Raw genomic sequence first — 15,060 nt, forward strand, 5'->3', positions numbered from 1 at the left:
ATGAAAACATTGTGGCCACTTATAAATACCCGTTTCATTCCATCATTCCATCAAAAAGGGGTTATGCTTGCCAAAGGCAAAGGAATAAACGTGACTGACTTTTCCGGCTGTGTGTGGATCGAGGGCGAAAGGATCACAAGATAATGACTTCTGCAGACAGTGGCTCACTTTTCATCAGTGCTCGCAGACGAGCTAAAGAGAAGGGGCCATTTCTTGGAGCAAAGCCCACATACATGAAACACATGGTCCACAGCCTAAAAGCTTCGGTTTGCATGTAATATTATGCGTTTACATAATATCACTGTATCAGTTTACTTTTTTATTTATTTGATGTTTGGTTGCAGTTTACATTTTGAATTCCAGCTTCATGTTTGTTAAATAAAAAGCATTACAAAGGCGTATGTATTTAAATAGAGATGTGTCTACAAGCAATATAATGGCAATGCAATAACAAATAACAATACAATATAATTGCATGCTAACAAAGACCCTCTGGATCTCCTTATTTACCCCCCACCTGACCCAAACTGCACCCTACCCTTCAAGGAGAATGATACACTCAAATTACAACCTTGGACAGGAGCAGATCAAACAAACATATTCACATTACAGCCTCACCCACATCTCTAGAAAACCACATATGACACAACTGAAGATCAGCGAAGAGATTTCCTGCAGGGCATGTGCTGACATAACCTTCACATCTGCAGCCAAAGACGTCTGAAGCTTGAAAAATACAAATGACTGCAAATCAAAACGCCCGCCGGCAAACAAAAGGCACAGGAAACACTGCGAGCTCCTGCATTGGAAATGATCCAAATGGTTTCACATGGCTCATCCCATTAAACCACTATATCTCTTTATTTGCAATCTTGGAACCAGATAGTCAGACAAGGCCCTGTTAATTCTGACTTACACAGTCTTAGTATTCACTGTAAACTCCTCCAAAATCACTGCAGGAAATACATCTTTCCCTCCAAGTGCCATCTCAGCACTGGCATCCCGCTTCAAATTTTCCTTACTTTATTGCTCTTGGTTCACTGAGACATACATCTGAGCCGCAAAGCTGAAACCTGCAGTGTCTCTGTGCCAATGTTGTCTGTCTCTGGCCCTCATTACTTCAAAAGACCTTTCGAGTGGTGGAGAAAAACAGTCTGGCGGTACCGCTGAACGAGCCTGGCACCGCCTGGACGTTCCCGAAGGCGTCAGTTTAAGAGGAAATCAAAGCAAGATGCTACAATTTCACCTGCTGTTGTGCTGCTGTCCGCGTTAAAGATAGTACAAAGAATTCCCTCTAGCACACGTGAAAACATTTGCTGTGTCATGCAAGTAGTTCATTATTTGAGGTATTGGTCAAATTGGCTGCTTCAGGGCCTTTACAGTTGTGGGCTCTCAGTTACAGGCTGAGCTTTTTATCCGCTCTGAGGCATTCTGGCTCACACTTTGAAGAGCCCTTTTTTCTTTTACTCATCCTCGCCACATCTCTCTGCCTCTGCCTGTCTGTTGCCCCTCCCTGGAATGAGAACAGACAGTTCTCCCTGTGACCAGACAGACAGTTCACACAGCCTTCAAGGTCCTCTTAGGTAACGTCTTCCACGCGCTGAATAAACCTCCCTCTTAAGTAAATAATTTCGCCATGTTTGTCTATATTATCCACAGTTGGGATGTTCGACTAAGCATTCACTTTGACACCTTCTCTGTCCTCCTTCTGAGTCATTTCAGGATGTTTAAATTCAGTCCTACTCAAGGCTTCTGTATTGGCTACCATCCACTGTTAGTCACAAGGGATAGCTTTGTGCAAGCCACTCTCTTCCAGGTCTCGCCTACGTGGACTTCACAGAGAGGGTCACTCAAAGTGAGTGGCACTCAAAACAATGAGATCAGTGTGGGGGCCTGCTGACGTCATGACAGTGTAATAGTGCTGGCTAAACAAAATGCTTTGTCATGAAACTTTTTCCTGTGGGGGAGTATGGTTGATGACAGCACAGATTTGACAAGTGGAAACTAACTCTATAATCAAAACCAAGCCCTTTGGTCAATGTGGGAACAGGGGAAAACACAGCAAAACTAACATTTCTTTTTCGAAGTCTTGCAGTTGCCAGAATGTACACAAAGCATTATTTCAGATATTAAATAATCGTTGAAAAGTATGAGCCAAAGTCCTCCTAGTTAATAATCTAGTGCCCAGATCCATGTGGTCTGCTATAAATGTCCCTGTAAAATAGGAACATGACCGGCACTGAGGACCTCACTACTGTGTTAGGAGTAAGGAGGCGACATCAAGGAACAAGAACTCCACTCTTGCTATTATGACGAATAAAACAGCTTTGATGTATTCATGGGCTCAAACTGCTGTCAAAGAGGAATCCATTTCAGGTTGAGTTACGCATGGACACGATTATAGACAGACATCGGCTGCTGCTTTCATCTTGGCACACAAAAGGTTGAATAAAGAAAAGTAACCTTTTTCTTCTTTTGCTGCTCTGATCCTCAAATGATCTTCATTCTGATGCACAACCTACCAAAGACCATTCCTTACAGTACAGCATCGTGGGGGTAACTCATCCCTATAATCGTATACATGGCCAGTTAAGCTCTTTTCCTTTCATACACAGTTTACTGGTTTTTCAGCCATAAACTGAACTGACTGAAAGCCAGAGATGTTCTCCTCTGTGGGATACAGTACCTTGATTGTTGTTTTGTCCCACCAGAGCGAGGCCCCCTAACCCCCCCATCTCTCTCAAAAGAGATCTTTTTGATTTCCTTTCTGGCGGTGTGACATTACAACAATCTCTTTTCCCACTCAGACTCAGATGACTTTAAACAGCTAAAGACAGGAAAAAGATACTCAAACCCAGAATTGTCTCATTGCTTTTAGTTAAAGGTGTTTAGGTGTACCGAACAATCATTAATTCCACATAAAAAATAGAATATTAACTTATATTGCCGGTAAGGATCAAATATCCTCCATATGTCTTATAAACCACAGTAAAACAATACATTCTTTGTCCCAGACAGGCCAAGACGTATAGCTTCTACTAGCAGGCATATGGCTGTCAAAGTATGTTCCAAACCATTTCATAAGTTCTCCAGGTTCACAAACATCACACACCCATTTCCATCTCAATGCTCTTCATTCTATGCCAAACAAATTATTACAACTGCCACATTCCTGTCTTTTCCCCTCTAACCATGGCCCATTTACTCAACCAACCTTGCTAAATAATAGCCCAACTTCCTGGTGAGATATACCAGATAATACATTTTGGATGAACTTGGACAGATTACCTAATGTCAGTAGTTTTATATCATGCAGGATATCATAATGTTAATACAAAATAAACAACAACTATAAATACAATACATATGGATGCCTAAATCTCAGAGTTTGCTTACACAATAATGAATTTGCCCACTCAGCAGTACCCACTTGCTGAGCCCAGAGCCACAAAGCATGCTTCACATTGCTGTCACACGCTGGCTATAGAAATAGTTCAACCATGCTTCAAAGGGTTCAAATTAGGCATTAGCAGTGAGACGTTCTTCCTTACCTTCTAAGGTGGTTCCTGTGCCCAGAAGAGGATCACCCAAACCAGAAGAGTAGCGAGCACTAACAAACAGCTCATATTCAGTGGCTGGTTGGAGGTTCTTCAGCACCGCCTGGGTATTATCTCCCTTGACGGATATCTCCTTTCTTTCTCCGCCCTCGGCAGGTTTGAAAGCAATGCGGTACTGAAGAACGTTTCCTGGAGCAGCCTCCCATGCCAGTTTCATTGTGGATATGGTCTCGTCAAACACGCGGAGGTCACGAGGAGAGCCACGGACTGAAAGCCAATAACAAAATTATCGGACACTTATACATATCCATTGTGCGGAAACACAAGTTTCACATAGCTATTTGCCAAAGACGTCGTTTTTCTGACTCACCTTCTTTGGTGGTTCCATCGACTTGCATCTCATCTCCTACGCCTGTGGCATATTCAGCAGACACAGACACACGGTAGGTGGTAATGGGGAAAAGCTCTTGGAGAACTATGTTAGTCTCTGATCCAATGGTTTGGGCCTCCAGTGTTTCCCCAGCACCATTCAGTTGGACATAGGTAAGGCGATATCTGATGACCGGACCTGGAGCAGCTTGCCATGACACCCTGAAGGTGTTGGTTGTCTCCTCTGTAACTCGTAGGTTTCGGACAGTCCCTTTCTCTGAAAAGGGGAGAATATTTTAATATATTTTATTTTTGATGACTATTGCGGAATTTTGGTACATTGGTTAAGGTCCAACTAAATCTCTCTTACCATCCAGAGTGATCTCTTCACCAGTCAATGCAAAACTGTCTCCTTTCTCATACTGAGCAAAGACGTTGACCTCATAGGGGGTGATGGGGAATAGATGAGGCAGGACGACTGTGGTGGTATCATCAGACACTGCCATGGAAATGTAGTCTCCAGTGACATCTTCAGCCTTGCGGAAACGCACCAGGTAACCCATGACCTTGGTAGTTGGAGCTATCCAGGTGGTACGGAAGCTTCTGGAGGTAACCTCGGAAAACACCAAGTCTCTGGGTGGAAGCAGACCTGAAAATAAAAAGTTCCTTGTTATGAATGTCTGTCATTAAAAGGCAGAGCACAGGCCCTAAACATGTCAACATTTCAAATTATTATAAATGTTATTATTATAATGTCAGTTTGTGAGATTTATCAGTCTTTGATGGCTATATTTTATTCCTTCCTCCTCTCTGCCTTGGTCATGGACATTACCTTCATTTACTGGCAGCAATGAAAAGCAACACATTGTTGTAACCTTGTTACATTGTCTCATTCAAGAAGCATTGATGTGGCTTTGTGGTATGTTTATTGGCAGGTAATGGTCGAGTGAGTTGATAAAGTTTCGCCTTGCCTCGCCTTACAGCAATTTACTAGATATCATACTGCTGTGTTTCCCTTCTTCTTGATTGCATTGGCTATTTGACATTATACCAATTCATGAAGACGTCGCCAACTGACATTGATCAGATGTTACAGTGTCTAATAAAGACAGTATGGACCAACCTGAAGGTACTACCAGACTTAGCCAATGGTAGTCATCCAATGGGCATATTATGTGGCTGCACTCCTCAGCATAGTTATTGGGTTTAGATATTCTATCCTCTGACTTACTTTTCTTTTGGATGTTGAGCAGCTCCTGTTCAATCCTCAGACAGATGGACTGAGTCAGCTCCTTGGAGATCCTCTGGAAAGCATCAAAGTCCTCCACCTCATAGACATGAGTGTCTGATGGTTCATTAGCAATGGCCTCAAGCTCTGACCTCACTGCATCCTTCACACCAACGGCAAAGATCTCCACATCACTGTTCCTCAGGCCGATTGACGCATCCTTAAAGGAATCTGATGACTTTCCATCTGTGATCAGGACCATGACACGGGGCACATTCTGTCTCGCTCCACGGTTAGTGATGAAGATCTTATCCTTGACATAGGACATGGCCTTGCCAGTGTTAGTGGAGCCTCCACGGTAGGGGAACGTGCGCACAGCTTTGACAACAGCATTAATGTCATGGTGGGTGTTGAGGGCAAACTCAGTGTGTGGATCGCGACTGTATTGGACCAAGCTAATCTGAACCTTGTTGGGTCCAATGTCAAAAGAAGTGACCAGAACCTCCAAGAAGGCACGGACTTTGGCAAAGTTTTGTAATCCAATACTGTAAGAGCCGTCAACCAGTAGGACCACATCAGCCTGCACATCCACTCCCAGAGAGCACTCTGCCAAAAGACAAAAGATTATGATGGTTTTATATGACTTCCATGATAAAGAATAACAAGTGAGGAACTTTGAGTATATCTGAGAATAGTCAAGGAAAGATGACATGCACAAATGTATTACCTGTTGACACTTTGACAGGCTGGGTCTTCCCCATTTCTGTGGTGGGTTCACTAGGAGTCAGACCTTTGAGGGCATAGAGGCTGATCTCATACTCGGTCTCTGGAGAAAGGTCACGGACATTGATGGATGTCTGCTTGGGCCCAATGTAGAGCTCTTGGCGTTTCATTCCAGGTAGCATGGGGTTGAGGGTGAGCTTGTAGCCTGTGATATCACCCGGGGAGGCATCCCATGTCACCCTCATTGATTTAGATGCCATTTGTGTGACCTGCAGGTTAGAGGCTGGATCCACCACTGGGGAGGGGAAATGCAGGAAATGTATTATTACGTGAACTTTCAAGATGTATTCAGCATCACAATGTCTGCTTGGCGGTGTGTTTACAATGACAGTTTTGTGTCAAAACCATAGAACCCAATATGATGAAGATCTTTTTACTTACTTTCATCCCCGCTGATCAGTGAGCCGAGCTGCTCGTCAACACCGGAGCACACCTCAGTGATAATCTTTTTCTGCACCTCTTGGATCAAGTCAAAGTTGGGAACATTGTACACATGTTTGTTGTGAGGTGTGGAGGCCATTTCTCTTAGCTCATCCTCATCTGCTCCTTTGATACCTGAGGTGGAAAATGTGAACAACATCAACTCATACGTTCTCCACTCAGTGGCTGCATTGCAGATGTTATATAATAGAAACATTAAAAGTACTTCACATATACCAAGTCAAATATGGATATGAACAATCAATGGAAAATAAAATAGTTTCCAAGAACAGGCAGACTATTACATGGAAAAGTACTAGTCAACAAAACACTGAATAATAAACCATACCTAGGACAAATATTTCCACTCCAATGTTCCTAAGCCTTTTAGCATACTCCTCCACTGGGTCCTGGGATTTTCCGTCAGTGATGATCATGGCTACCTTAGGAAAACTTTTCCTGGATCCAGCTGCCTCCGTAAAGATGTTTTGCAGCAGGTAGTCTATGGCATCACCTTAAGACAGAAATGTGCGTTGCATTTTTAATTTAAGATAATATTCAGATTTCCAGCGCAATTAAAATCACCAATAGCCTTGAAAACCCATGTTGGCTCAATTAAAGCAGCGTAAAGAATCTACAAATGAACGCCTTTGTATCTGTGTTCCTCCTTCTGTCATAAACACCTTACCTGTCATTGTATTTCCCCCTTTGTATGGCAGGTTGTTGATGGCTTGGAGCAGCTCTCCTCTTCTGTTGTAACGGGTGAGAGGGAACTCTGTGCGGGTGTCTGTACTGTACTGAACCACGGCCACCCGGGTCTTATCCTGGCCAATGTCGAAGGCTCCTGCCAGGGCGGCGATGAAACTACGGATGTGCTTAAAGTTTTCTCGACCCACACTCCATGAGCCGTCCACCAGAAAAGCCAAATCTGCTATTGCACTGACCGAACACTCTGGGGAAAGAGGGTGGAGAAATAAGAGTCAGCCAAGAAAAGGACCATTAAACAATTATGTTGCAGCTTTTGGTTGTGCCAGATTAGGAAAAGTTGAAGTTTTACCACTGTTTAATAATTGGTGTAAAATCTTGAAATGCAGAAAAAGCACATCCATAATGTCTCAAATTAAAAACAATTTCCAAGCCAGAAATGTGCAGAAACAGCTTGGCCTTGGAACTATATTTTTTACACTGGACCATTTTTTCTCCTGTCTGTCTAAATACAATAAAGTACTTGACAGTGAGTTGGATGGCTCAAAGATATGCAATCTGGCATCAAAGGAAATATCAGCCATTGCCAAACAGTGGGCTGGTATAGTAATTCCAACAGAGGCAAAAATTAGACTCTTTAGACTAAACATATAGCAGAGGTTCCACCAGCAATGTTCACTTTTATACTTTTAAATCCTACAGGGCATTAAATCATAGATGAAATTCTCTGGAACATTTTAAGATGACTATTGGAATAATTGGCAGGGTTTATGTGGATGGACTTTAATCCTCATATCCCCTAGGTCTCATTGACTCTAAAATGGTTCCTCACATCTCATAAGCCCCCTTCATATAAGGGCATCATTTTTTCTCAGAATTCCCTGACTGATGTTGAAAAGGTTGGCATCAATGTGTGGTTTAGTCAAACAATGTGGGTTGTGGTGAAAGAGTGCTTAACCTCATTAGCCCGCGCCCCATTTTTCAAATGTGTTTTTTCAAAACTAAAACTACTAACTTCTCATCCACAGTAGTGAGAGCACTGTGTGATTATTGGAGTCTCTGGCTGCGAAGCAAGAACCAGAGTTTTGTTTCCTGCTTTTCGAGGTCCTGCGATCTCATTGGTTCTCAGACTCGTCTGAAAGTGCATCAGATGACACAAATGAAACCAGACTCTCATTTGAAATACACATAGCTAATGGTTTGACCAAGATTCAGGTCAAAATAGGTCATTTTTCTATTTCTGAACCGAAAAACACGGTTTTGGGACTGAAAATGCTTCAAAACATGTCATGGCTTGTGTATCTTGTGATTATCATTGCAGATGTGGGTGCTTTAGGTCTTAATCTTTCTAGAGAGGTGCAGCATTACTCTGTGGCATGATGGGAAGGCACCAAAAATACAAAAAAAAACTTGGGGAGCGATCGAGGAGTCATTTTTTGCTCAGACTCTTGACTTTTGATCATATTTATGCAGAAAATAAGTAACCCTAATTAGGGGACCCTACAATGAATAGGGTTTTCGCAGAATCTGGAAGTGTGGGTATAGTTTCCAGAAGAATCCACAGCTTGGAAATGCACACAGACTGGTCTCACGAGATGAGCAGATGACAGTTTGACATCATTGTAAGAACTGCCACATATTTCAGTAAGGGAAAGCACTTGCCTCCAGGTGGCACAATGAATACATCATTCTCCCCCCACCCCAGACTCAATGAGGCATAAAACAACACGTGTCTCCTAGCTTCAAGCCTTCTTTTCCTTTTTTTTTGACTGGTTTTAATTATAGGAGCCAACGTGTGCCCTCGCAGTCCCCGTCTGCTTACCCACTGACAACCCGAACAGAAGGTAAAATGTATGCCTGACCAAATTATTCCGTGGGAGAAAAATATTTTGAAATGGGGGGAAAAAACCATGGAGAACCGGCACTGTTCCGATTTTTTAAACATACTCACTGATTGATTCTGTCGGTGGCTTCCTGACCCGTCCAGTGGTGTTACTGGACTGGACTGAAACACAGGAAACACTCGGTGAGTTAGCGCCGCACGTTACCTGCCTCACTGTGTGCTTGAAAGGCAAGAGACTGAACACATCATAAAAGCCGGTCGACAGGATCCAAACCACATTCACACAAACACATATCGTTATGCTGCATTAGCTATAAACAGTGAGCAGGAGTCAGTAAACAGATGTGATTCCTCCATACTTTCCTTCGGCTCGTGGATAGAAAATACTACATGGAATAAGATATACTCCAAATGTTATCCCTGTGTTGTAGGAGTGATAATAGTGATAATTAGTGATAATAAGTATACTAATGTATTCTTAATGATGAAAATCTGCATATAAAATGAATAAGAAGACAATGGAATTGCTGGATATAAGTGTACCAAGTGTGCAAAAGTAACTGTCTACATTAATGAGTAACAATATAAATGAACTCGCTGTGAAAGATGCACTTACTGGTCAGTTGTCCAAAGATGGGAATGCTCTCCTCAGACCCATAATAGGAGTTTATGGACACCGAGTAGTCCAAGTCAGGGGTCAGGTCAGTGATTGAGGTCGAAGTGGCATAGGGATCAAGAGTAAAGTCTCTGACCGGTTCATCTAGAAGAAGAATTGTAACGGTAAATCAATGTGTGTGTATAAACTGTGTGTGTGTGTGCACTGTTGGGTTCAGATCACGTACATAATGTAAGGGCTGACTCGCATACTGACCTGCATCTGATACAACTTGTAGTCTGAAGCCCTCTATACTTGACGAGGGTCTCGTCCATGACATTTCCACTGAATTCTCATTTAGAATTTTAAATTTCAAGTCTGAGGGGGGTTCCACTGCAAATAAGAGGTGAAACACTGTTAAATTACAACAAATACAAAACACCTGTATAAATGTGATTATATTGATGAACAAATCCAATTCAGACATTTTGAAATCAGGCATTCACATTGATCCCAACGACAAACACTTCATGACTGAAGTGGACTTTTTGTTTCGTTGTTGGGGGACAGACACGTGACACTGACGTCCATTTGTGAGGGGTGACGAGTTAAGAAACACGTAACAACATTGAAAAAGTGTGAGAAGCCATTTTGGAGTAAAATGGCGTTTGTTTGAGTTGCTCAACCAAGGTGGGCCAGCAACTCAAGCACTGGCATACACGACTCCACACAAACTCTACCAAAGTGCAAACACTGAGAGAACCATCCAACACATGCTGAGTGCAGTCATTACAACAACGCATGCCCCGACAACACTCAGCCGCTTTCACGGTGGAGTTGATCTCCGCATGACAAAATACAACAGTAACACACGATTATACAATGGAATCTAGTTTGCCATATAGTTGTTGACGTAGCTCTTGACAAAATTGAACACCATATGTTATATATACGTTGTATATAAACATATTTCAAAGACGAAAAGTGTTTATTTGGTTCAAACTCTTTACACGAGTGAGTGGCACACATCCATTGCAAACCTTTTAAAAAGAATACACAATTCGCCGATGGAGACCCTTGTGTACTTTTTCATTGGCAGCATAATGCATGAGAAGAAAAAAATTACTTTGGACACTCAAAAGACTGTTCAGAAGGACCATAATAATACATACATTTAAGGAGACACATACAGTGTGACAAGGCCACACACCTTCACGTGGAGCGGACTTGATCACAGCGTCATGCATCATGTACATGAGAAAGTTGTTTGGCTCAACAACTTTGACTGACTGGATGGTAGTTTCCATGTACAGAGATGACAAACATATTTTATAATGATATTCATTTTTACAGCTTCTAGGATACCCAGTCGAGGAAGAGGGATAGAGGGTATGAGTAAAAGTGTGCTATTATTTAGTATGTTTCATTTACATGCATAGCAGTTAGAGCTGGATCTAAAAGTACCAAATGCATGTTTCATTAAGTTACACACTTTCATTTAAAAATATCCTATGGTTAGTTTTCAATGTGTGTCTGGATTTCGTCATTCAAATCGAAAATGACCTCAACTAAAGTCTTGTTTCATGCAAAAACTTACTTTATTATATAGCAAATTAGTGTTCGACGCAAAGAAAGGACGTGATGAATTAGGTGAATTTAGAAATTTGAGATGTTAATGAGGTGAGCCTGACTTCACGCACAGTGGTACGGTCCATGATGGGGGTGATGTGAGGTCAGTGAGTCATGCTTTAGACTGCCATGGGGGTTCATGCTCGCTGTAAAGTAGAACAAGAGTGCCATGGGAGGCAAGAATATCATTGTAAAATACACTTTGAGGAGGAAGCCATAGCTTGGGACACATGGAACGCACAGGCAGATGACAAACAGGAGCCCACCAAATGATTAAAAACTGAGATTGGAGGATCACCAACCTGACTTATCAACTCAAGGAGCCCCGATGGGCCGCGCTCCACCTGATTTCTCCGCGAGTACTCATCTTCAACACCGAGAATGGTAAGGGGAATGGAAGTGTGTGTGGGTGTGTGTGTGTGTGTGTGTGTGTGTGTGTAGAAGTTTATGGTGGGTTGCAAGTAGCGATGGATGGTGAATTGAGAAATTCAGAAAAAAATGTTTCAGACGAGGTTTCACCTCGACGAGCAATCCGCAGCTGCCACAAGATGTTATGAGCATTTCAATTGGTTGCAATTTCATCTCACCACAGCCTCCTAGTTTTAGAATATACTTAAGGAAAACAAAAGTGGTTATGTCAAACTAAACATCTCTGGTATGTTGTTTGGACATTGCGGTTGCTCTTGTTTTATGGATTGTCCCAACATGTCCTAATAAAGGACCCCTCCTGCTCCCAAGGGCCAGAGTCTGGCTACTGTTGTGTTGGGAGCCTCAACCACCGGGCAGCCAGCTATCCTGGCCTGAGCCGCTGCCAGGAGGAGAGACCAAGAAGAGGAGGAAAGAACACCGACTCTCCCAAAGAGGCAGGACAGATGCCAAAGTAATTCCTCAACATGTGCTGACATTAAACATTACTTCATATTAACTTTCCATATGTATTGCAACTCAGCGTTTTTTGCGAATGCCCGCAAAGAAGCCCCAGAAAGGCTCTTTGTCTTTGTGCTGTCTGAGGATTAATTTGCTATTCTCGTATTTCATCTTTCCATTCCGTTGGTGGAGATATGTGAGAGTAGACGTTCGACTCCTCTCACGCCGCCAGGGAGCTTTTAATAGGAAAAATCAGCGGGTTTCCATACCATATTTCCATATTTGCCATTATGTCGGTTAACCGTCTATGACATGTTGGCTTGTGTGACATGTACAGACAGACATATTTAATAGCTACAAAAACAGTAATATATAAGCACAAAATCAGACATGGAAAGTAACAGTTGTTCAAGTATGGCACTTAAGTACAGTTTTCAAGTGCTTGCTATTTCCTTTGATAATTCCATTTATCTGACTTTATCTGACGACCACAATTACATTCAGCTACTTTAATAAACAAGTCTTAAATATTGATTTTATGAATGCAGTTACTAATGACTTACTTTACTTGCTGCTAAAGCCGTTCCACAACCACTGCACAGATTTACACAGGTTTACAAGATCCTACTTCAACCCCAGGCTAATACGTTTTAAATATGCAATCTAGCATTTCAATGCCTAATTACCAAAGACTTGGAAATCCTCCACATTTTCCTTTGAAAAAGTGCAAAGGCTAGTCATAAAAAGGAAACAGCTTGGCAAAAAACATTTATGGGGAAACATTTAGCCATGAAATGACTTTTGTTCAACTCTGTGCCCTGCTGTTTAATGCATTTCAATTAAAAATTGGAAATGTAATAAACATAGTGGTGCGCTTTTTAAAAAAAATTTTATATTCCCGTATCTGATTGAGAAAATTGCACCTAAAGTTTTGGTTTAAAGGATTACAATTACAGGCTTAATACAAATAAATGAGATAAAGATTTGGATTTGACATCAAAGCCTGTGATTAGTCCTGACGGATCAATCTGACAACATACGCTACAAAGGAGGGATAAAGCATGACAAGTATCACAGAATCAGTCAGTCAAAAGTCACGCAGTGAAATAGCATACACATAAAACAAGGATGACTTTATTCAGTTTATCAATAGAAAGCGTTCATCGTCCATGAGGATTCTCTGACATGGAAGTGAAAAACTAATAATCCCTGTAACATAGAGAACCAGCGGAGATATATAGATGAAAGAAAAGAAGCAGGAGGTAAAGAAACAGAGTGGGATAGTTTATGTGAGTGGGCTGCTGCAAAGCGGTTTCAATTACCTTGAGCCTCTGTGGAGCACAGCAGGGCTGCGAGGAAGGCAGCTGTGGCCAACGACAGCCCTATCTTCATGTTTGGCTGTGAAGGGTCAGCAGAGCATCAATCAGTCTGAGGGGAATGAGAGAAAATGTGTTAATGCTGCATATGGCACCCGGAGGCACCACATGCAGGGGATACCTTCTTTTTTTTTAAATCAGATTTAGGGAGCTGAAGAACGGACAGTTTGCTCTTAACTAATAACACACACGTTGTATGTTTTTTACAATGACAATAAACATCCCTTACCCTTACCTATAATGTATTTGAAACGGACTATTTCTTTTTCTTTTTCATTCTTTTCTTTCCTCTTACCGGTCACTCCCCTTGCACACTTCATATTTAAACACTCATGCCACTTAGCATACACTTTAACTTAAACACACATGTCACTTTAACTTTAACATACACTTACATTAAAGTTATCTGCTTGTCTGAGCACCTCTTATACTTGATTTAATATCATTGCACTGTTGTTGTCGTTGATTGTTTATTGTTGTTTGTCTCGTCTAACGTCTCATATCTAATGTTTGCACCTTCCACCTAGAAAAATTCCTAGTTTGTGTAAACATTCCTGCCAAATAAACGGTTTCTGATTCTGATGCAGTGAATCCACAGGTTTGTTTTTGTTGTTTTTTGCTTGATCTTAAATGCATTAAATTTTAATAGCTTATTATTATTTAATCATTACTCTCCATTTTGACAGACTGCAAGCTCCATCTCGACTCCCTTGCACAACAAGGGCCACACCTTGCTGCTCCCATGGATTCCCACACCCTGGGGGTGCATATTACCGAAGGTAGTGACATGAAAAACATTTTTTAACACATGTTCATCTGTTTGTTTTCACAACCACGAGCTGTCACAATCGATCTAGTGGGTCGCTATGCAGCTCACAGCATGCAGTGCAGTCTTACCTGAGGCTCTCATTCACTTCAGCCCTACCAGGCATGGTCCCCAAAAACTCATCATATATTTTATACTCATCAAAACTGCAATCAAGATGCTCCTTAATGTTTTATATGAGTACATACTCATATAAAACATTAAGGAGCATCTTGATTAATGTTCCTTTTGAACAAATCACATATACATTTGTCTGAGGCTTATACCTAACTCCTTTGCTTCGCTTAAAATAAGGATATCTATTTATGAATGGGTTAGATTCAGTTCCAGAAGTCGCCTCACAGCGCATTTAAATAGCATAGTGAAATGAATCCCATGAAGGGGTAACTATTCCTACACAGCGGGATGAACTCTGCTCAGTAAACTTCCGCAGGCTGTGCGCCCCGCCTGGTGCACAGGCACCAACACTGCAGCTACAGGGGCCGAAAGGACTCCCTTGGCCCCTCGAACACAATTGGAGAACTGCTAATTACAATAAAAAAATAAAGCACAATAGATAGATATGTCTGCCTTACTTACTACTGAAACACTGCGGGGCCATACCTTACATTGACTCTGCTTCACTTTCACTTTTAAAACCAATGTGGTGGCATTTCCCCTCAATTCGGTTCAATAACGTGATTGAGGGTTAAAATCTTTAAAACAGTAACTTATCAAAAAAAGTTTTTAAAAAAAGTTAAAAAAGTGATCTAACTCATCTTAATGTCGTTCATCTGACCCCACAGCGGTACAAGTATACTGCAAAACGCGCAAAAAGTACAAAATAACAAAAACTAATTATTTATATTTCTTGTGAATAACA

The 15,060-nt window shown here is 41.7% G+C and overlaps 1 protein-coding gene across 1 annotated transcript in view; it reads right to left on the reverse strand.

The window, feature by feature from the left end:
- col12a1a (collagen, type XII, alpha 1a) overlaps positions 1-13,388 on the reverse strand; it is a gene marked incomplete at its 5' end in the record, with an annotated part of 53,846 nt that extends 40,458 nt beyond the window's left edge. The window contains 12 exons of the mRNA XM_079216522.1: positions 3,552-3,824; positions 3,928-4,203; positions 4,297-4,575; positions 5,158-5,760; positions 5,882-6,172; positions 6,319-6,492; positions 6,707-6,871; positions 7,046-7,309; positions 9,014-9,067; positions 9,522-9,665; positions 9,777-9,893; positions 13,319-13,388. Coding sequence (XP_079072648.1) covers positions 3,552-3,824; positions 3,928-4,203; positions 4,297-4,575; positions 5,158-5,760; positions 5,882-6,172; positions 6,319-6,492; positions 6,707-6,871; positions 7,046-7,309; positions 9,014-9,067; positions 9,522-9,665; positions 9,777-9,893; positions 13,319-13,388 — 2,710 coding nt within the window. The remainder of the gene's footprint in view (positions 1-3,551; positions 3,825-3,927; positions 4,204-4,296; positions 4,576-5,157; positions 5,761-5,881; positions 6,173-6,318; positions 6,493-6,706; positions 6,872-7,045; positions 7,310-9,013; positions 9,068-9,521; positions 9,666-9,776; positions 9,894-13,318) is intronic.
- Between the last annotated feature and the right edge of the window lie 1,672 nt (positions 13,389-15,060).

Source organism: Taurulus bubalis (assembly GCF_910589615.1).
Source record: "Taurulus bubalis genome assembly, chromosome: 4".
Taxonomy (NCBI): Eukaryota; Metazoa; Chordata; class Actinopteri; order Perciformes; family Cottidae; genus Taurulus; species Taurulus bubalis.